The sequence below is a fragment of the Amphiprion ocellaris genome, chromosome 12 (assembly GCF_022539595.1).
Source record: "Amphiprion ocellaris isolate individual 3 ecotype Okinawa chromosome 12, ASM2253959v1, whole genome shotgun sequence".
Classification (NCBI taxonomy): Eukaryota; Metazoa; Chordata; class Actinopteri; family Pomacentridae; genus Amphiprion; species Amphiprion ocellaris.
The window spans coordinates 17,976,494-18,000,160 of NC_072777.1; the positions used below are offsets into that span (position 1 = coordinate 17,976,494).

At 41.0% G+C, this 23,667-nt stretch overlaps 1 protein-coding gene and 1 long non-coding RNA gene across 9 annotated transcripts in view; both read left to right on the top strand.

The window, feature by feature from the left end:
• Nucleotides 1-1,291: 1,291 nt before the first annotated feature.
• Nucleotides 1,292-2,280, top strand: LOC111578345 (uncharacterized). The gene is made up of 2 exons (XR_008603615.1): nucleotides 1,292-1,858; nucleotides 1,937-2,280. It is a non-coding gene; the product is annotated as an uncharacterized LOC111578345 (long non-coding RNA).
• A 2,701-nt stretch (nucleotides 2,281-4,981) lies between these two features.
• The window catches only part of LOC111578333 (disks large-associated protein 2), a 126,786-nt gene continuing 108,100 nt past the window's right edge, over nucleotides 4,982-23,667 (top strand). For 4 of the 8 annotated variants that reach the window (XM_055015972.1, XM_055015974.1, XM_055015973.1 and 1 more), the window contains exon 1: nucleotides 4,987-5,345. In XM_055015972.1, the coding sequence (XP_054871947.1) occupies nucleotides 5,204-5,345 (142 nt within the window). In that variant the 5' untranslated portion in view covers nucleotides 4,987-5,203. Of the gene's footprint in view, nucleotides 5,346-5,845; nucleotides 5,901-10,671; nucleotides 11,444-23,667 lie in introns of those variants that run through there. The other 4 variants (XM_035954980.2, XM_055015978.1, XM_055015976.1 and 1 more) reach the window with 4 other exon arrangements.

The following is a 23,667-nucleotide window of genomic DNA, read 5'->3' on the forward strand; positions in this document are numbered from 1 at the left end:
TTAAAGATGAGCTCTCTTGTGTTCCTTATTTCTCTTTATCATTTCTGATTTCAGTTATTCGGTGGGAGTAATTGTATATGCCACAAAAGCAGCAGATGAAAAACAACACAAAAAAAAAAACTGCATATATATGATACATTTGTGTAAGTTTTGTAAGCATTATGTACACATTGCGGCAGTGTTTGTTTTACCTTTTAGACCAAAATGAATTCCTCCCATTTGACTAAAACCTACTTGCAGACTGTTGGAATTGTTAGACTGAAATAATCCATAACTTTTGTTTATTTGGTAACAGTGTAAGTTCAGATTGATTTGAAATGTGTCCAACAAAGTAGTCTGCTGGTTTCTGCAGTGTGAGCAAAGGTTAAGAGATGCAGACTGTTTTCAGCTTCAGGCAGTGTTGAGCTCTGCACCTACACATTTTCTGAGTGACCTATGCATCTCACTGCAAAACCAGTTTCTGAGCAATCAATCCAACCATGTTTCTTCACTCCACTCCCACACACTGTTATTACTATACACATTGTGTTAAGGCTCTGAGGAACTCTTCTAGAAAAGTAAGCATAAGTATCATAAAAAAATTCTGAACTTTATGAATCTTCTCTGGAATGATATGCTACCCCCGTAATGTAATAGTTTTGGGGTCTGATGTGCTAAAAGTAAATATATAATTATGGCAAATGCTATTAGACTGAAGAATAGAGTTAAAACATATGTATGAAATACATAATGATGAATGTTCTAGTAAAGACTGATGTTTTGATGGTATTGTGTGCATCTGTGGAGGACACACACACACACACACACGCACACACACACAGCTGAAAGATAATAAAGTAAAACATGTATTTTTGGTGTGAAGTCAGATCACACGCTTTGTAGAAAAATGAAATATGGAGTACTCAAAACATAATGGTGCATACTTAAGGCAATATAACTGTTAAAAATGTCTAAGAAACTTAACAATACATAATGGTGTAAAATGCATTAAATCTGTCACAAAATAATATGGGTAAAATGTGATGGGGGGGCTGAGGCAAAGTCTGAGCATGTCTGGTAGAGATGTGATGTTTGCAAACAAGTCAGTCACTTGAACGGCTCCTTTAAGTGAGCGATGAGAACCGGTTCACAGTTGCGAGCCATTCTTATATGCAAATTGCTCACACTTTCTTCTCGTGTCACTTGTGTTTCCCATGAGTCGTCCCCGCTGCCTTCATGTGAACAACTTAATGACATCTCCGAGTTTAAGTCGTTCACAGCAGCTCCATTCACGTGAAGGCAGCTATATATGAGTAGCTAACTTAGAGGAAGAGGAGTGTGAGCACTGCCTAAGTCCGACTGACTGGAGACTAAAGCGGAGCAGCATTTACTGCTTCATCAGGGAGGAGCAGATATTACCAACTGAAAAAAAATAACACAAGATGAGCAAAAACCCACACATGCACAGGGAGAACATGCGAACTCCATGTTCTCCCTGTGCGAACTTGGGATCTCCTAGCTGCAAGGCAAAAGTGCTAATCACTGAGTCACTGAAGAACAACTAAATATGTGGAGTTTCCTCTAAGTTTTCTATGTTGACTTAGAGATAACTTATTGCTGTGTATCTGTACCTTCTGTCACGGTCTTGCCCTGGCTCCCTGTCTGCCTTTTCTCTCTCTCTCCTCCTGGCATCTCTCCTTTGCCCTCTCTCTCGGTCTCACCCCCCTCTGTGCTATGCTCCTGACTGCGCCGGTGATCGGGGCTCATCGACTCCAGCTGTGCAAGGACCGCAGCTGCATCTACTCGGTCATCAGCGCCGGATAAAGACCTGCTCATCCCTCCAGTCTCTGCCACATCGTAGCGTCCGCTTCGTCGTGTTGTGAGTAGCATTATTAGCTGTATGACCATCCGTTTGAGCCATCGTGCTTACCTCGGTTTTCCTGTCTTTTCTGTTTAGCCTTCCACTGGACCGACCGGTCCGTAGCCAGCCTGTCTGCTCTGCCGGTCTTCTTGGCTGCCCCTGTGCCGGTTCCCTTCCCGGCTTTCTCCACGGCACGTCCAGCCGTTTCACTGCGGCACGTCCAGCAGCCGCCGCCGATCCTCACAGCACATCCAGCCGCCTCCGACCTCCGCGGCACGTCCAGCAGTGCCAGTGTGCGTCCTCAGGACCGCCGGTTACCCGAGCCTGCCAGCCCCCTCTCCCTCTGTTAGCTATTTTGATTTTGTGAGTGTGGTCTGGGCTGTTTAATTTTGTTTTGAGAGTTCGCCATGTGTGACAATAAAAACCTTTGTTCAAACCGGTACCTGACTGAATGTTTGCATTCTGGGTTCAAACCTCCTGCATTGTGACACCTTCATTCTGTTAACTTTAGTTTTGCTTTGTTCCTGACATGGTGTTAACTCTTTCATGTAAGTAATTTGCTCGGCTTCTCAAGTTTCCTTTAGTTTGATCCCTCTGATATTTGTTCTGATACTTCTTGTATCTTTGTAATTTGAAGACAGGTCTTTGTTCCCGTGATTCTCACATTATTGGTATCAGGGTTGTGGCACTTGGACACTGACTATGGCAACTCCAACCCATGGATTTATCATCCAATCAATCACCAATAGTTGAGCCATTTATCCAATGACAATTGCACACCTGATTTACATGTCAGTATATCTGTTTGCCTCATGTCCTTGTCCACTTTGACTCTGAAGACAAAGTAGTGTTGACATATTACTCTGTTTAACTTAGTAAAAGGCTGCAAGTTGAGCAATGTACTTCAGTCTCCTTTTGTACAGTGAAAATTTACTGCCTTCAAGCTGAGAAGCACCTGCACTGTAAGTAGTTATTCAAGGGACCTATTCCCACCACTGAATCAAAACGTTATTGTGTGCCTCAGTTTACGTCAGTGTTCAAGACTCAGTAAGGAAGAGACTGGGCAAAAATGGCATCCATTGCAGAGTTCCAAGGCGAAAACCACTGCTGACCAAAAAGAGCTTAAAGGCTCGTCTTGCTTTTGCAAAAAAAACCCCAAAACATCTGAATGATAGCCAAGATTTTTGGTAGAATATTTTCAGGACTGATGAGACGAAAGTTCACCTGTACACCGTTTAATCCTCTGTAGGAGGCTGAAATCTATCTCAGCTGACTTAGAGTGAAGGCAGGGGACACCCTGGACAGGTCACCAGTCTATTACAGGGCTACACATAGAGACATACAATCACACTCACATTCACACCTATGGATAATTTAGAATCACCAATTAACCAGCCAGAGTGCCTGGTGAGAACCCATGCTGCACAGGGAGAACATAACTCCACACAAAGACCCCAGGCCGGGACGCGACCTGGGGATCTTCTATCACCACCCCGAGGCCAAATAAAGACATAAAACACCAAAATTATTGATAAAAAATATTTTAAAACCACGAAAAAACTTTTTGCGAGGATTGAGCTTATAGATTCGTGTTTATGGTAACCATTAAGCAGGTGCTAAATAAAAATATCTACATATAAGGTGCTGAAGTAGCTCAACTGGTTGAGTGGGTGACCCACAAACAGGGCTATAGACACAGTGGTCATGGGTTAGCCCATGGGATTTGGCTGCAGGTCCCTCCCCCAATCTTCTCCCCATATTTCCTCTCTCTCCACTGTCCTATATAATAAATGAAGGTGAATCGTAAATTCCCCTCACTCAGTGTTGTTTGTTAGCTTCATGCTAAATGTTGGTGTAAAATGCACAAAGAAGGCTGCTTCTGTTAGTCACATATCTTCTTTTGAATCACTTCTGACTTTTATCCTTTTATTAATGTGATCACTATTGTAACTGTTAATGGCCATTTTAGATGTACCTTTTTATTTGTTGTTACTCTCTTTGTTTACACATTTCTGATAGTTACATGTTTATAATGGCAGTGTAAAGATGTGAAAGCAGTGTTACTGCATAATTTTGCATTGCGTTTCAGTCTCCATCACAATATCTCCAGATGGACTGAATACTGGTTGGTGAGGTGGAAACTAAGCCCCAAATCATGGGCCAGAGTCTAAGATTCCACCGTGTTCAAATGTCTAAAAAGCTTCTTCAAAGATCTTCAGAGAATCACCAGGAGAAGTCAGCATTCAAGGGCAGCAGGATTTATTGTAGAAAGAAAATCCAGGAACAGTTCTTAGCAGTGATAGCACCACAAGAAAATACTGACTACATTGAGCTGTGCATTGTCTTTTATACTGTGAGTTGTGGGCCATTTTTTCCATGCCAAAAGGGTGTATTCTTAGTGAGATAATTCTGACACCACTATACGTTTCTACATCTATTGGTCAGATCTTGGCACCAGGTTATCATATTTCACCACTAAGTCATGTTTTACAGAGAACATGCCCAGGCATGTTCAGACTTTTCCCTATTATTTTGTGACAGATTTCATGCATGTTACACCATTATGTATTGTTATGCTTCTAACAGTTATAATGCCTTAAGTTTACACCTTTATGTTTTGAGTCTCCACATTTCATTTTCTAAAAAGCATGTGATTTGTCTTCACACCAAAAATGCATGTTTTACTTTATGATCTTCCAGCTGTGTGTGTGTGTGTGTGTGTGTGTGTGTGTGTGCGTGTCTGTTGAGGATACACACTCAGCTGGAAGATATATCAAAACATCAGTGATAACTAGAGCCTTCATTATTATGTAATTCAACTCTATTCTTCGGTTTAATATCATTTGCCATAATTATATCATCTTTTAGTTTTAATATATTGTACCCAAAAAAATTACACTACATAGGCAACTGAGTAAATAACTTGAACAAATAATTGTAATTGTTTCCAACTATAAAAGCCACATTTATTGTCAGCCACCAGAACACATACTACAGTCTCTGTATTTTCACTTTAAATCATCAGCAGGGTGTTTGGAGGTTTTAGTGGTGGGGGTGCACCGAGGGAGTGCTTCTACTTTATTAACACTCCCTGATTTCTGTTTGCATTAGAAGTTGCGTGCAGCGTTATTTCTTATCCACTGGGTCAACAGAAATGGGTGACAGTGGGTGCCGACTTTGTAAAAATGGCGTCTGATACCAGCTGCCTTCAGCAGAGGAGCAGCGCGTCCAGTGAGAAGAACATCAGTGCGTTCTAAGTCATCTCCAGAAGATGAAGTCTGCCGCTGCAGCAGGACTTGCGTCGGACAAGAAAACCCACAGAAGCCGCTTTCATCATGGGAAACTACGGCTGCTCTGCTGCAGATGTTTCCAGAGAGCAAGGCAATGAGCAATTTCACCGATATCAGGGGACATGATCGCCTTCCACTTATTTATCTCCCGTTTACTATCGAAGAAGAAGAAGAAGTGACCTTCTACAGGGCGGAAGATGTCAGCGCTGAAAAAGGTAGGAAGGACGCACAGTGTGTGAGCTTGAAGCAGCCCGCAGCGCAGCTCCTTGTTGTTGTTGTTGGTTAATCTCAGGTGCATCTACGTGAGCTGTGATGGAGGCTGAATTAGACCATCTGAAACCAGGGCATCGCACCTGGCCACGCAAAGTGTGCATGTTAGAAACTGAAGTTCTGTAGGGCGACAATGAGTCAGTGTGTGAAGGATTTGTTCACTTGTCATAGTATTCCTGATTCCTACAGATCAGTCATCAGGATCAGTGATGTGGGGTCTGTGGTTGAGGTGTTCATGTGTTTGGAGGTGGAGGGAGGGAGGATGAGAGCAGTTAAAGCCATTGAGAATGGAGGGGACCCACAGTTTCCTCCCTCAGGTTTAGTCTGTCTAGAAATGCCCACATGTTCCCATTGTGCTGCTCCCCTCCATTCAGCCAATGTGTGTGTGTGTGGTGACTCAGCTGTATTGTACTATATCTGTCATCCATCTTTTCATTTGTCACAGGTGTTACCATGGCTACTACAGACTCACTGCTGTCTTTTCTTTGAGAAGGACTCAGGTAAGCGGTGGGAGGGGTGAATGATGACGAGGAGTCGCTCAGACTAATAGGTAGCTCTGTCTTTTACATTTTGTGTAACAGCTTTATAGTAGCAGTGATCTGAAGGAATGACAGTGTGGTGGTGGAACCTTCTCTGTTGGGGGGATGCTGGAGTCTATCCCAGCTGACTTTGGGTGAAGGCAAGCGACACCCTGGACAGGTCACCAGTCTGTCACAGGGCTACATATAGAGACAAACAATCACACTCACATTCACACCTACAGACAATTTAGAATCACCCATTAATCTCAGCGTGTTTTTGGACTGTGGGAGGAAGCCGGGTAACCTGAAGAAAACCCACACATGCACAGGGAAAACATGCAAACTCCATGCAGAAAGATCCAAGGAAGGCGGGGACGCGAATCGGGGATCTTCTAGCTGCAAGGCGAGCTACAAGTATGTTACTGAAGGAAATAACAGGCAATTTGAAGAAAATTAAAATGCTACTGATCTGATTTCCTTGGGTGGATTGCGCCAGAGCGTTTGGGTCCTGGATCCAAAAACTCTTGCTTAGTTTCAGTTTCCCCTTTAGTTTTCAGCTGGGTCACTGGTCTGTCTGTACCAGTGAGTACAGCAGTAAAAGACCCGAACTGTAGCTAGCAGAGAGGCCATGACAGGCCTTCAAAATAATCAATAAAATCTTAAAATATATTCTAAGATGTACTAGGAGTTGATGTGAAGAGACTGAAACTGAATGATGTGATCACATCTCTTGGTTGTGGTTAACAGCCTGGTAGCTGAGTTCTTTACATTCTGAAGCTGATCAATATCTTTCTGGTTCAGGCAGGTAAAAAGGCTGTTGCAGCTGTCTAAGTCAGATGAAATAAATATGTAATACTAAATGACCACAGTTGTGGTGAACTAGCACAAAGCATACTTTTGTATTCATGTGCACTAGACTTAATCTTTAACCACCGTTCCTTCATAAAAATGCAATAAAAAATACATCTAGTGTAACACACTCTTTACTAATTTGAATATTGTAAGCAATATCCATCAATAACTTTTATTTAAAAATTTGCTTTTACTATACTAGTTTTTAGGAGTTAAATCAATGACCAGATATATATTGTCATCTTTCAAAGTGGATAAAGTTAGCAAACAGTTGCCTTTTTACACATCTAGCAGAAACAGAGCAACACTAATTTGGAGTTGAAACTGTCGTGTTATTAATTTTACAAATTCATGATGTTTTGTGTAGCAGTCACACTTTTGATGGTATCTCCATCAGTAATCCATCACTTGTTTTAAGTGATGGATTACTTAAAACAAGTGATCTATCACTTAAAACTGTGTGTCGCACAGCCAGTACTGAACCGAAGCTTCATTTCACTTCACAGTTGAAAAATTAGTTTGCAAGTCAAATTGCAGTTGCAATCTCTGTTGGAAAAATTGCACTTGATAACTATTTTTCCACTAATCGTTTGGCCGTACTTACAGTCACAAGTATTAACTGCTGCTTTTGACTCTGTGTGCTGAGCATGTTTATGTTACATGTGCTTGAGACAACTGTATATCAAGACCCTTAAAGAGAACAGGTTGGCAAAGATGGTGAGCAAACTTGTGATACTGTGGTAGTTATATGATGTGTGGAGAAGTTGAACACAGAGCAAAGATAGTTGTTAGTTAGTTGAACTCAGCACGAATCTTTCTGTCAGTCGAGGTCAGAGCACAGAGATTCGTCCAAGGAAAAAGCACTGCAGGAGTCCGCTGCCTTTCTCTTACCATTTTTCAGACATTGTAGATGATGAAATGCTGGCTCACATCAGCACAAACCTCAAATACCTCACTGCCACTGTTATGCTTTTGAAGGCAAAGGCCAAGGTGAAATCATTAAAGAGTAATCTTACATTTATTTATTTTTTTTGCTGTCATTAAAATATTATTCTCTTATATGATGGACAGAAACAGGTACATAGAGAATAATACTGTAACGATTAAACAACATGGTGTGCTTCATTCAGATTCAACAGGTAATATTCCTGTGCACACTGCTGCTATCTCCATGTTTATCAGCCCTACTACCCATGTGATTTTTAAAAGCAGTATGGTTTGTGCTCTTTCCTTGTCATCAAAGCTATTCTTTTTGCTAAGTTATCCAAATGCGTGAAAAGGACTGTTAATTAATGAATCTGCTGTTGCCTTTATAATTGATTATGTTATGAAGCAGTGGCAAAACGGAGCTTCCTGTTTAATCATATTTGATCATCCATACATACTGTACATAGCAAAAGAAGAATCAGTCAGGACACTCTTTATTAGAACATATTTGTCCATCCTACAGACAATAAAGCATTCCATAGAAAATGGATGGATGGATGGATGGATGGAATCGTTCAATGGCTTTAATACCCTTCACACAGAATATACCCATGTGCTGTAAACATCTGGCTGTTCCAAACAGGACCAGTAATATTAATGTTCAATTTTGTGAATTGTAGTTTAATTGGTCAGAAATATGACATCGTAGTTTCATTTAGCCAGAACGTTCTGTAGAATGGTGTAACCGCACCTTATTATTATTCTGCTATGGGAAAAACAGACTTTTCAAAAAATTTTCAGCACTTATGTTCCTGTCCAGTGCTTGTTGTTGTTTCCTGTACAGAATGGTAACATGCAGATAGTGGAAGGGGAGGAGAAAGCCATGTAAAATACATGGTCAAAGCAGGCAGGCTGAAAACCACAATCTACATCTTTTGAGTCAGAATAAATGTAGAGGAGCACATGAAAAATATTACAATATTATAAGGACTTATAAGTCCTTTGACATGATGATTAAACTTTCTTTGTTGGTGTGTAACTGACCAATGATCAAACATTTTAAGGTCAGGTTTTGCTATTTTTAAACTGAGGTTTTAATTCTTTGTTTTGCTCATCAGTGTCTTAGGTGTATTTCTCCTAACTCTGTTAGCTTGTGTTGTAGCCATGTTTGAGATCATAACACTTATGTAACAAAAAGAAACTCACGTCAAATTTGACAGTATTAGTGGTGCTTGAAAAGAGATCACGCATTGATCATTATCTGAAAAGGTCTTTTTACGTTACAAAAGAGCTGACACTGGAGTTTCAGCTCAACCACACATCAGAGATTATCTGTGAGTTAATCATGTGTAGTGTCGTAGTGTAGTTTTACAGGCTTTGTCAGCACAAACGCTTGTGATGAAGTATAGATATGGGACCATCTTGGCTGTTTTGATTAGCATAACCTAAAGAATTGTTCAAGTTTTTTTTCTTTATCAGCCACCCGCAGAACTTGCTCTTGATCATACCTTAGTCATCATTTTTACAAGGTTGAGGCAGAATGTTAATGACTGTGCAGACCAGATCATTTTAGGGAATATAAAGTAGGCAAGTCAAATATCAGGAGCAGCGATGCTGTTTATGACTTTTTGTCAGGAGAGTTTGAACTTTATCAGAATCACACCACTAGGTGGGACTGTTCACTTTAATAGCATATCCAACTGCTGCTATGGCATACTGTAGCTACTGGTGTATTTCAAAAACTGGCCATTTTCACCACCCAGTACAGACAGCGTGCCATGTTGCGTTGGATGAATGTGTTTACTTAATTTGGCTGGTTGGGCTGTTCAACAGTTTGTATAAACCCAAGTGCAAGTGTTATCATTTTAGGACTAAATGCAAAAGAATCCCTAGAGGACAGAGCTAGTATGTTCTTAATTGAATTTAATGAAGAAATCTTTTGACAGTCGTGTGCCAACTATAATCATTTCAATACTACGATTATTTTGTTCCTTGCATGTGGCAAGACTGACTTGCTGTGTGCAGTTATTATGTCTTTTACCCAGTCTGTAGTGTTACCCTGAGGGTAAAAGCTTCAAGTATGGGATCACTGATAATCCAGAGTGCTTCCCTCTCTGGATTTATTATTATATTTCTCCCTTGGTTTCATCTACGACTTCCCTGTACCTGTGGCTAAGCTAACTCTTGGTGTCCACAATGCTTTGACAAACAGTAGTGTTTTTTTCATTTTGATTTCATGAATGGTCTTGTAGCTTTCTAGTATAGATTCTGTAATATACATGAACACCATTTTCAGTCCATTTTGATTTGCTGTCAGTCTGCACACACACTGCTACTGATGTAATTCAAGAAAACCATGTCTCATAGATTTTGGTTGGAGCTCTTACTACACAATGTCAGACTAGATTTCTGTGCCATTCTTTTTGATCTGCTGCAGTTATTGCTTACATGTCATTTTCATCTAGAGAAGGAGCACTCATATTTCTCTTGAGTAGCACCCGTGCTCTTCAGAATACCAAATAGTCTTGCGTTTGGCCTAAAATGAATATGATCTCTTCCCAGTCTGTATTTATTTGTGTGTCAGATTGTCTCTCAACCTTTGAAGCTCTGCTATGCTGTAGGACAGAGAAGAGGCTGGTGAAGGAGGGAGGACGCGAGGGGAATGTGAGGATGATTAAACTTGGAGATGAGGTGTTTTACTGCTTGGTGGAGTGTGCGGCTGTAGCTTGGGTAAGCGGTAGTCTTTGGACTTCCAAAAACAGGAAATGTATGTAAGTTTGATGTTATAATTGTCCTGGAGCTAGTGCCATGCTGGCATGAAGTATAACTATCAGTTTTCGCATCCTGTTCACTGTTGCTTAACTTTCTTGATGGACTAAATGCCATGCACATGGCATGAAAAAATCTCTGTGACGTAAGCAGGGTCCCAACAAGACCAGGAAACAACTCCCTCCTTTTTGGTTGGAGGAGTGATGTCATCGCAGGGAGAGAGAGGTTGGCTGAGGTTTTATTGAGCTTGGTATTTTATCACCAAGAGCACCAGACATATGACCACATGCACCAGTCAATATGCCGTCACAGAGCAGGCAAACTGACAGCTAAATATCATGGCAACTGGTTTCTGACTCATTACAACCCCTCTTCAGAGGGAGAGAAGTGTGAGGCGAAGGCACAAAAACAGAGAACTGCAGATATAGAACCCCAGAAGGGAAGCGAGACAGCATGAGTGTGCATGCTGATGGGGATAGGAGCGTGTGGAGCTACAGAGCTGCAGAATCCTGAATCCAGCAGATGGAGACTCCGTGTCCTTGTTTTGTGGTGATCTGTGGGAGCAACATGCAGCTCGCGCCGCTGCCTCGCACTGCTGCAGTGGAGGAGTAAATGCAGAGTCCATCACTGCTCCAGGTGATCCACAGCAGCCCAGCCCGGCAGACTGCTCCCTCCTCAGCCTTCCCTCTCCTCCTCTTCCTCCTTCTCCTTCTCCACCTCCACCTCCTCCTCTTCCTCCTCCACCTCCTCTTCCTCCTCCTCCTCCTCTTCTTCCTCCTATGTCAGTGCTCCATTCCTCTGAGGGCTTTGGGAAGAAAAACAAGAAAGGAACAGAAAAACGGGAGAAATCCTGCTTTCCCCTCCGTTCTCTGATGTGACACACCTCTGCATGACAGTCTGCTGCTTCCCTATCATCATGTGAAGACGCACCGCGTATGTGCTCCAATGTCTCCGGAACATAGACTCGCAGCAAGGTAAGAAGACTCAGACTCATCTGCGAAAAAATTTCTAGCCTTTTTTTTTGGGGGGGGGGGACATTTTCTTCTAAGACATTTTCTGTGAAACTGTTACAGCCGTGTGTGTGTGTGTGTGTGTGTGTGTGTGTGTGTGTGTGTGTGTGTGTGTGTGTGTGTGTGTGTGTGAATTTAACAGGTAGATGAGAAGTTGCCACAGCAAATTAGGTACAGTAATTGCTATTCCTTGCTGTGGATGGAATTCAGAAGAAGCTCTCTAAGACAATTACATTTGTCTTTAGTTTTGGGGAAAACATCCTCCTTCCCTCAACAATTGCAGCGATCTGCGCTGGTGTGTGTGTTGATGTATGTGAGTCTAACAGAATCCATTAGGGTGGGAGGGATTGCTCTTCAACCAGGCTTCTCGATGGGCAGCAAGGGGATTTTTATCTTGACAGTGCGGCCAAACAACTCTCCCTCAATCTTCTTATGACCACACATGTCGAAAGATTTCTGGCTTCAAAATAACTGACAGGCCATCTTCTTCAATACCCATAGCTAATCATTATATAATCATTTTTAAGGATTCGGTTTGGCTATTAATAGGGAAAAATCTCTTTCTGTCATTTTCTGCATGGCTGGGTTGTCATAGATAGAGGAAATTCAAGATGATGAGTGGAGAGAAAGGGGGAATAAGGATAGCAGCGTAGGGGTGGATGGGGAGAGGAGGGGAAGGGGGGGTAGTAGCTGCAGGAGAACTTACTCCATCACTCTGTGATTTTGGAAACCTGCTGTCCAACAGCTGAACGGTGCAATCCTTCTGGAAAATCCTTCAATCAAATGCTGGGACTGACTCTGCAAAGTTTGAACCTCTAAGTGACCTAATCATGGTTCATCACCTTCACCTTCCAAACATATGAGCTTCTTAATGTCATCATAAGAGATACAGACTAGCTCGTGGTGCAGCGAAATCCTAATCCTGCATTCTGCTGTTTGACAGGGCTACAGGACTCTTCTGTGTATGTGTCAGTTGAAACCTTTAACAGTGTCTTGCGCTTCATTGAGCTCCTGTATTCATTTGCCCAAAAAAGCACAAATGTGTTGGGTTTGACCTAAAAAAATGGAAGAAAACCCCATAAATCTGTTTCGCTTAAAAATGTATGCCCGTTTATGCTCATTCATGTTTGCATACAGATAGCATGCCAAGCTCTATAGATGTACAGTGATATGCGGCGGGGGAATGAGAGATACGCTTTGTCACTGGCAGCATTAATCCTTGTCTGTTGTCATATGCAGTCGCACACACACACGCATGCACGCACGTGCACAAACTGTACACTACATTTGCCCTTGCAACAAGCTCCCGATCCTTACATACTATACACAGGGCTTAAACCTTCACCTATATGTGTACACACAAGAACACTCAGACAGCTGTGTGGACTGAATCAGGCTGCACTCCTGAGTAGCAAGGTGTCTGGCTGACGTGGTCGTTTGTCATGCATGGCATTGGGATGCATAGGAGGATCTCACAGGAGCAGAGTCTCAGCTCCTCTCAGCTCCCAGGCAGCTTTTTCCTGCTTTGATTCCCTAGCAGATACACTTGCATCCTGAAATTTAGCTGGGGTAAGAGTGCAAACCTCCACTAGCAGCCACTAGAGCCTGCAGGGTGTATTGCACCCAAGAGTATGTACAGCAAATGTTGAACAGAATGGACAACACGCTGACAGGAGGACTTGCTACATACTGCTGTGCCTGTGCAATAAGTTTGTGTGTGGAATCGTCAGCTGGTTAGCTTAGCTTAGTATAAAGACTAGAACCAAAGTGTAAAAATGACAATTTACCATTTTATATAGGGTTATGTGGCGGACTGTTTCTTAGCCTGGAGCAGTAACTACTGTGTTGGTTGCCTGGCAACTGGTCCTCGCAAATAAATAGAATACAGTCAATTGTCAAGTTAACATTTCAGTGCACTTTGGAAGGCCTTGTAGGCGGATTGTTGCTACCTTTGGACAGGGTCAGGCTAGCTGCTACCCTATTTTCAGTGTTTTAGCTTATCTATGTTGACTTCTGTCTGCAGTTTCATATATACCGTACAGATGTGACAGCTTTATGGATCTTCTCATCAGACTATCAGGAAGAAAGTGAAAAAGTGTAGTTCCTCAAATTCTAGTTCTATTCCTTTATATCAGTTTAATCCATCAAGACCATGAATGGACCCACCAGTTTTCTACTCATGCCTGATGTTATGGCGTCATGTGATATCCTGTCTATAAAATTGGTAGAACAAGAGAGTTTAAGTGGTCAGAACACTGACATTAATCCCCATGGGTAAATTAAAGCTTTTAAGGAAATCAAGAAATTGATTAATTTACAGATAGCTCATAGCATCTTGTAGAATTTTGAGAATGCTGGTAAATTGCTAAACTGGCAATTGCTGCTAAAATGGTGGTAGTTTGACCAAAATAATTTGGAATTTTCCTCTGAAGATCATTAATGTCCACAACTTATTTGGCATCAGCGGTTGTTGAACTGTGGAATGAACAGCTGGACTGAGAGACTTATGAACTATCATATGACATATTTATTGCTTAAATAGCGTTATTGACACTTGATAGTAGTTTAGATTCAGGGCTGTGAAACATAGTCCTATAGATTTTTTTTGTTCCTTACTCTTGATTTAAGAATTTTCAGCCATTCCTTGCAGATCACTTTAAGTTCCTGAGGTAATTAAGTCTGTCTTGCATGCTGAACATATTTAAGATTTACCTACACATTTTCAATGGTGATCAGGCCAGAGGACTATGAGCACTGTTCCAAAAGCTTCAGCTTGCATTTCAAGAAGTAGTTTATGATGGATTTTGAGGTATTTATCACTATTCAATTCAGTTTCAATTTTATTTATATAGCGCAGATTCACAACATATGCCATCTCAAAGCGTTTAGCATAGTAAGGTGCAGACCTCATGAATTGCAAACAGAAAACAGAGAAAACACAACAATCCAAAGTTGCCTTTGGATTCCTTATGAGCACCGGTGGGAAGGAACGAAAAAACCCTGGGATAGGGAGGGAAAAAAAAAAACTCAGACAGAACCAGGCTCAGGGAAGGCTGCCGTCTGCCTCGACCGGTTGAGTGAGAGTGGGGATTTGGGAGGTGAGCATAGCAGGTGGTGAGGCCAGTGGCTGCAGATCAGAGACATGTAGCTTCAGATCCAGAGACATCCATAGAGAGAACAAACACAGGACCTTGTAGGAAACACAGAGTTAGTGACATGTAATGGTGATATATAACAGTATAGAGCGAGTAGAGGAGAGGAGCCCAGTGCATCATGGGAATCCCCCTACAAGTCTAAACCTATAGCAGCATAACTAAGGGACAGCCCTAACTATAAGCTTTATCAAATAGGAAAGTTTTAAGCCTAATCTTAAAAATAGAGAGGTGTCTGCCTCTATGTGCTTGCTGAAGGTCTAGCATTGAAATGTCACACTAATAAATGCAGCTGTGCAAGTTAGACAGTATGCAGGAGCCTGATTGAAACTTTTGGATATGCTCATCCATCTCCCACACACCTGCCTCATGATATAGATGTGAGAAGATATCTTTAGGATTTCAAGGTATGTATTCTTCTGTTGTAGAAGCCAGTCTCTTTTGAGTTTCAGTTGTCATGAAACCTGTTGTTTCCAATAACTGTGTGGTGTTTCCTGTGTCAATACTACCACACAACCCCAAAGAAGAATATTTTGACCCTTATACTTAGCAGATGGCAAGATGATGTTTTCATCAAATGCTGTTCATTTTTCCTAGACATACCTTTGGTGTCAGCTAAAGAGCTCAGTTTTAAGTGCATGTGTCTACTTGTTTCTAAAATGGCTCAACCCATTCAGATGTTGCCTTGTAGACTTCATACGTGACTGCTGATCAGTTCGCAGGTAATGTTTCCTTCTGATGAATGTAGATGCTGTTTGTGCATCTGTGTTGCATAGTAGAATGCCAAACCACCACTCCTACTGAGCTAAATCTTCAGATAGCTCCTTTGCAGTTGTAAGGAGGTTTTAATTTGCCTTTCTGTGTGGCAGATGTGCAGTTTAATCTGAAAGTATTCTTAGTCTTCAGGAGCGTATCTTGAATTCCACAGTTTTAGTTAGCAGCCCTTTCTTAACGATGTTAATATTTGAGATCCTCAGTCAGTTGTTTAGAGGATCCCGAGTTGAGTGAGTCCTGTTGAGTGTTACCACAAGGCGTGAAGAGTCAGAAAACTTAAAAACTCCAGATTGTCACTGACGAACAAATCCATAAAGAGCTCCTGAGTTAATGAAGGTAATGAGGCTTTACTAGTAGAATGGTTCCTAAACTTATGCCTGCGCAACAATTATGGTTTAATTTTTTCTTTGTTCATTTTCATGCAGTAAAAAGCAGTGCATTAACATTTGAAGAAGCTCTCTTTGGTGCTGCTGATGTACAGGTGCAAACAAAACTACCATATTATTATACTTATTATACTTTACATTCAAGACCATACATGTCATTTCCGTAGAGTTTTCAACTCAGCATTTTTTTTTTTATGATGGAATGATTATAGCACAAGTGTCTTTGTCACAAAAAATAAATTGTGCATTTTGGTTCTTCCAAAATTTAATTATAGGTCATGTGGAAATATGGCAAAATCTGCTGGGTCAAAAGTATACATATAGCAATGTCAATTGTCAGTACTGGTGATTTAGAGAGTTTTTGTAATCAAATTTTCTCAGTGGCATGGCCTTTAAGTTGTGACTACAGCTGCTGACTTTGACTGAGCCAATTTAAAGTCTGAGGAGCTCAGTAATGATCTGAAAAAGCATATCATTGACTTGAACAAGTCATAAAAGTCACTTGGAGCCATTTCAAAGATGCCTCAGTTGCCTCAGTAGTCTGTGCAAACAGTTGCTTATAAGTACAAAATGCATGGAACAGTTGTGTTGCTGCCATGACAAGGAAGAATCTTATGACTCATTTGTTCATGTACCTTCCTTGTTTCAGTCAGTGTGTTCTTTATTTTAGGCTTAAGCTGCAGTACATTTGGTTGTTGATGGCATCATTTCTCTTTGTTTTTTTGCAGAGGTTTGGAGGTCAGGAAAGAAAGATTAACCAGCCATTAACTGACAAGCAGATTCATTGCTGGGTGCAGAGCAGGACAGCAACAAAATACCAGTGATTTCTGTTAAATTCAAAGTGATAAGCTACACATTCTGTCATAATTTAGCTTTTATGTTGTCTTATCTATGGTGCTAAACACTCATTGCTATGGTGTGTCTGTGTTGTGTGATCAAGGCATACCATGAAAATCAAACCAGGACAGCTAGGACGGTTTCCTCTTTCATTTTATATTGCACAAAGCTTGATGTTCTGTTGTTTGTTCATGGTGGTGATTACTGTGCATGGTAACCACAGAAGCTTGTATTAACTCCATCCATCCATCCATCCATCCATCCATCCATCCATCCGTTTGCCATAATCACTTCATTCTTTTGCAGCATCACGGGGTAATTTCAAAATGCAAATGTAAAACATTTCAAATTTAGCATGTTATTAATCTAATCTGTCCTCTGAGCTGCACAAAACTGCACTTCCCTTCAGGTTTTTATTTTTTTAACAATGGGAATAAATCCTTTTTTCAGTTTTCTGCAGCAGTAAGAGCTGAGGGTGTTGATTACAACCATCTCAACGAATGACACTTCCCTGGGATCCCGCAATTAATGTACCTCTTCATGAGTCTGAATCAGCTTTCTTTTAGCAGCTTACCTATTTGGATCTCAGACTGTTACAACTCCACATCCTTCATTTGTCTTGTCACCATCTTGCACGTGCTAGTGATTCACTGACTTGCAGATCACATCAAAAGAGAACACTGTAGACCATTGTAATCAGATTGTAGACAAACATCTCTTTAACTGTTTTAGCAGTGAATAATCCTTGAATATATCAATAAAAATGACAACAGAAAATACTTGTCGTTAGAAACACTGAGATTTATGTATTCGTCTCCCTACATGTACTGGCAGACATGGTGTCTATTGATGCTGTACATGCCATGTACATTTCTGTGACAAATGCAAGTATGAGACAACAGTTAACAGTGCATGATATCCCCCAGTATTTGAAGATAACATTTGCATTTCATGCATTTTCCTTCACTGTGAATTTCCATTTAGTTATCACCTTTAGTAGGAAATCAGTGAAAGATCATATACTTAATTCATGATTAATCATCAATGTAAAAATGTTGGTGTATTGCATAAAATTTCATCATGCCTTGCTTCATCCAACCCGTGGTTCAAAGTCTAAGACTATTCTATTTACAACAAAGATTTCTTGCTTCAAAAGTGACTTAAACAGTGGCCTTACTTTTTCAATATGTTTGATCTGTCACATTCTTTTCTATAGTGTGTCTTTATTCATTTACTGCTACAGTGACCCCAGGACCCCCACAGGGATCATTAATGTTTACTCTCTTTTATCCTAATCATTCCTGGGCACCTGATGTTCAGTCCTGTGGTTAAGTGAAGGGAAGCTGGACAAATATAACCAGAATCCTGGTTCCCAGTTTTAATCCGTTCAAGTGGTGCTTGGTACAATACCATGTTAGGTAGTGAGTGAGGCTGTGTGGGTGTATGAGTGAGTGGAAGAGTGAATATAAAGAGCATTCAGAGGAGTGAGCTGGATATTGGAAGCAAAGAGCAAGATTGATACAATGTATTGCTTTGCGCTGAGAACATGTGGAAACATGCACTCGCTCAGCCAGTTTTTGACATAGGTTAGTAAGTGTGAATAGTGGAAGTTTCAGCTGTGAAAATCAAACACGTTGACCTGGTAATGGGTCCCAGCATGAATGCTAAGTACCACCCTGTATTTAAAATGGAATTCTATAGTTTCACCAGCAGCTTCATAGGCTGGACCTTAAATTTCTCTCTGCAGTTTTAATTTCATGACAAATACATGCTATTGAATCAGTTTTAAATAATCTCAGGGAAGGTCTCCTGTGGCATCTTGCAACACCTGACCTACAGTGAGACCCCCTTTGACCCACTGGCAAGCTTTAAGGTTAGTAGGATTCTGAGGCAGGAACAGCAAATTCTTAGGAATTATTTGGGCTTTTTTGAATTGAGTGCCCTGTGTTTTCAATGTTTTTTGTTTTTTTTTTATCAGTGTCATCATTGCTTTTCTCCAAAATGATTTCCCCATTCCATGTCAAATGTCAGTTAATATTCTAGTACAATACTAGATGTGAGCTGTCTGTGGAAAATCAATGATAAGCAACAATGACACGGCATTAGAGTGAGTGAAAATCATACCTTATGCAATGATCAGCCTGAGTAGACAATGTCTTGGTGAGGTATTGCACATTGAGCATGAATAAAAGCCCTCATCCAGGTGAGTATGTGACTGTGTTTTTTAGGGGGTGAAAAAGCAGTTGCAATTATTAATGGAATCACCTGGTGCAGTTTGGCTTCCCTAATGAGGACTGGATTTATCTTCAGTCTCTGACACTACATTGAGCAGGATATGCTGCTCTCTAGCCTGTTTCCATGGAGATACTGAGGAGCTGTAGCATCCCCCCCCCACCCCCACCCTCACCCTTCTGCTGTACATTCCTCCAAACAGTGCTGCTTCATAAGAGGGATCTGGGCCAGAGTGTGCATGTGTGTGTGTGGGATTTAACAGTGTGTTAACAGGCACACAGACACGTATGGTGCCATTGACGGATATGCTTATGCTATTGTGGTAGTATTAAGTCTGTGTGTGTGTCGGTACCTCCAGTAATGTGACTGTACAGTGTGTTAGTGCCCCTCAGTGTGTGTTGTACTCTGTCTCCTGGTGTGCCATAGTAGTAGTAGCTGCTAATCTTGAAGCCCTGCTGTAGCTAATGTGTAAGTGTGTATGTGTTTGTGTATGTCATAGTGAGTTATGGAGGTTGAATTATCAGACTTAAGTGTGTGTGTGCTGTGAAAGCTACTGTCATGTGTGAGAGGGTGTGCATGAGTGTTGTGAGTCAGAATGACAAAAAAAAAACGACGAATAGTGAGATCAGGAGAGAGAGAGAGAGTGAGAGGTTAGGAAGTGAGAGGAATAGAAATAGAAGGTGAAAAGACGTGACGATCCAATGAATGCAAAAAAAAAAAAGCTTAATTGTGGTAACTAATAATTAATCTTATTAAAAAATACTGCATATGGTTACTGTAAATGTATCCCAACAGGGCTGTTAGGCCAGAAACAGACCCCTGTGGTTGTTGCTTACAAGGTGACAATGGTGACAAGTGATTCCAGACCAGACAAAGAGGCAACCACAGGGATGGAGTGTGTCGAAAAATAGCTGTGAAAAGGATCTTTATGTCTTTGCACAGTGATGCAGTGCAGACCTGAGCAGAGAGTTCAAAGAGAGGCCTAGGCAATCCCTGTAGCAACAGGATTTCTAATCCTGAAGCTCTGCCGTATCAATGTGCAGTCTGTGTCTCTTTGAAGGGTAGATCCGCTCTTTGATTCTTTGACCATATAGGGTCATTTTTTGGGGTGTTACCGCTAGGTTTGGTTGGAAGAACATGTTCATAATTAGGCTAAGTCCAGTGTAAAGTATTTCTTTTTTTGAAACCACTTTACAGCTCCATCAACCGCATTTTTGACCACTTGGGGGCAGCAGAACAAGCTGTTGATTTATTTCGCATTTGTCATTATCATTGGATCTATAAAATACCAATGCCTAAGAGCCCTAACACCAGTCTTATCATCCCAGTAAAGGACTGTTAGTGCACATTACTCTCATACATATGGGCCAGGAGGAACCGAGGTAGCAGTAAACCGCTGAGCTGGTTTACTGAGCTGAAAGCTCAACTACTCCCTTGCCATGGTCTGTTTTTACATCATGTATGTGAGTATAGCTACCATGCCTTGTTCAGACAGACACTTTGAAGGTGTTCAAATGCAGGTTTGATCTGACATTTGCTTTTGTCCAAATAACTGTATTTTACTGTGGAAACTTTATTTCCTCTTTTGTACAGTGGAGGTCCATATTCGAAGAGTTTCTGTCTTTCATTGACGATACAAACAATTCAGCATTCTTTGTTCTTGCCTTGCACATATACCCTGTTTTCAACTTATTTTTTATTTGATTTCAAGCAAAAACTATTCTCTCAAATTTTAAATCACTGGCAATTCCCTAAACAGCCTTTAATCAGAAGACTCTGCCCACTTGGAAACACCCTATGTGAGGGGTTTTTACTTGATTCTTTCAGGCTGCTGGCATGCAGCACCCTCAGCCTGGCCTGAACAGCAAACCCTTGGCTCATCAGCACAACTTCAGGATAAAAGTGGAATATTAATAACGCTGGATGCTTGTCTTAGTAGAAAACCATCAAGCCTGTTACACATGGTCTGCAATTTACTGTACTTTTGAGTCCATTTAGCAGTTTGGTTAATTTTTGAGTCATTATTGTTAAGATTTAAATCCTTCAAAGAGAAGATTATTTGAATATATCCAGGACTGGGACTGCTTTTGATGGTGCTCTGAAATTGCTTGCTAAAACAGACTTTTTAACAAATACAATTCTGCATCAGAGAACAGCACTTTTCCATGTGTGTGCTGGCACATGAAGGAAATACAGTCATTCAGTTTCAGGCAGTTCAACAGCCTCAACATTTTAAGCATATTAATGGCGTGGGATTTAACAGATCTGTTCATCTCCTCAGAAACACAAGAGGTTTGAAGAGCATGGACAGTGCTCTGAGGTGTTATGGCATACAGAGGTGAGAGCGCTGACAACAAAGACTGATGCAGCACTGTTGGTGACAGATTAATTCAAAACTAATTATGGAAAATTCTGGAGCCTGTCTAGGTGTCCTCACATCAGCCTACACAGGGAGTGACAGTGCTGACATACACCTTACAGGCGTTTGGATCAGACCACTCAAAAAGCTGTATTCAAATCATTACCAACAAAAATATGAGTTAAAAGCTACCACCAGAGGGCAACTCTACCACTTTCCTTATGAAATCTAGATACATTTCTCACATAATACTAAAGAGTATAGATTTGGTCACAGGGAGTATTTCTCTGTCTACAGGGATTTTAGATTGACCACATTAGAGAGCAGGCATGTGTGTGCTGTGTGCCATACTGTGTGCTCAGAAGAGGGACAAGTAAGTAGAAGCACACACCTTCTCTCCAAACCATGATTTTGTCAGCCCAATAAAAGGAAAAATCAAGGTTTTCTTGAATCAACTTGTTTCAAGTGTTTTGTTGCAAAATACAAATATCCCATCATTCCATTTAGGATTTTATGTGAATCATGTCAAATCAGGTTGCTGCACAGTGATGATTCATTATTAATTATTCCATTTACTTTGTGTAAAGCACCAGCTTCGCTGGCAGCAAAACAGCCCCAGAGCATAGTACTACCACCACCATGTTTGACAGTTGACAGTAGGTTTGGTGTTCTTGAGGTAAACACCTCATCTCCTCTCCTCCAAACACATTTCTGGTAATTGTGGCCAAATACCTCAATTTTTGCTTCATCTCATCACAGAATTTTCCTCCAAAAGATCTTTTCTTTGCCCATGTGATCAGCAGCGAACTTCAGTTGAGCTTTTAGGTGCCATTTCTTTAGGAAGATCTTCCTTCTAGCATGGCAGCCTCTCAGCTTATGGTGATTTAAAACACACCTGACAGTGGACACTGACACCTGCGTTCCAGCAGCTTCTAATTCATTGCAGACCTGCTTTTTTGGTGATTCTTGAAAGACTCTTGACCATCCTGAAAAACTATCAGCAGCAAGTGATAGCTTGTCTTTTCTTTCTTATCATAGCACCTGTGCATATGTGGGTTTTCTCCAGATACTCTGGCTTCCTCCCACAGTTCAAAAACATGCTGAGGTCAATTGGTCATTCTAAATTGTCCATAGGTGTGAATGTGAGTGTGATTGTTTGTCTCTATGTGTAGCCCTGTAATAAACTGGTGACCTGTCCAGGGTGCCTCCTGCCTTCACCCTCATTCAGCTGGGATAGACTCCACCCCCCCATGACCAATGAAGATTAAACGGTGTATAGATAATGGATAGATGAATGTCAAATCAGGAAGTGTACCATTTGGCCAGGTAGTTTGAAAGCATCCTAAGACTAAAACTACTAAATTTGATAGAAAAGTAGGCCACAAACAGGAGAGTGCTACCATACACAAATTTGACAGGCTGGGCCAGTGTTGATACCAGTGTTATCCTTATGAGACTGATCCAAATTACCTTACATTTCTAGTGTCAGCAATCGACAGATTGGCTCTGCAAATGTGGGATGGAGAACTAAAAGTTTTGTCAAAAGAACTCTGTTGTCAGATTGGTACTTGGTAACAGCAGATACCCAACCTGCTCTCACTCCCAGGTCATCAAAAACTGCTGTCTTGCCAAACCCACTGCTGTCCGACATACGCACTAGGTGCTCTTTGGCAACAGTGTCACACATGGCCACCTTCAACAGACATATCAGAGTTTTTTATCATTAAGATGGCCTCATCAACAGGTTAGAGGGGTGAATGCAGGATAAGTGACAGAACTTTCACCCAGACGACTGAAATTTCTATCTTGTATCGGACCATTATTTTTTCACTTTTGGACTTTAGGAGTTTTGAACAAATGTTTTTCCCTTTTCTCTTGCAAAAATTCTTCATAAAAATGATTTTCCATTTAAATTGAAAAGATTTTTTTTTAAGATACACTTTCAGAATTCTATAATGTTCATAGGTGGCGCTACAGAAACATTATAATTTTAATATCCTCCCTACCTTCGTTCTTTAGGTATTGTCAAAAGAAGACCCTCATTAGTAAGTCGCGTGACCTCTGGAAGATTGTTCAGCCTTACTGGGGGTTTGCACTCTCTAAGTGCTTTCTAATTGTGAACCCCTCTCCTGAACTACAGATATCTTCCAGTGTATTGAATCAGATACTCTTTTGTAGTCTGCATTTCTGTCTCGTGTCTATGGTGGTATTTATTTGTAAAGAAGAAATGAAAATGCATTTGCAGGAGATCATAATACAATCTGGATCTGTCATATGAGCTGCTGCTGAAAACAAAGCCAGCAATCCGGTGGAATTACATTGTGTGCTTTTGCTGTAAATCATATTACCAATTAGTTTGCGTCTTGTACTTGCTAAAAAAAATGATTGAATGAATGTATTGATCGCCTGAAGGGTTCTGATTTGATTTCAGTTTTATCGTATTTGCCT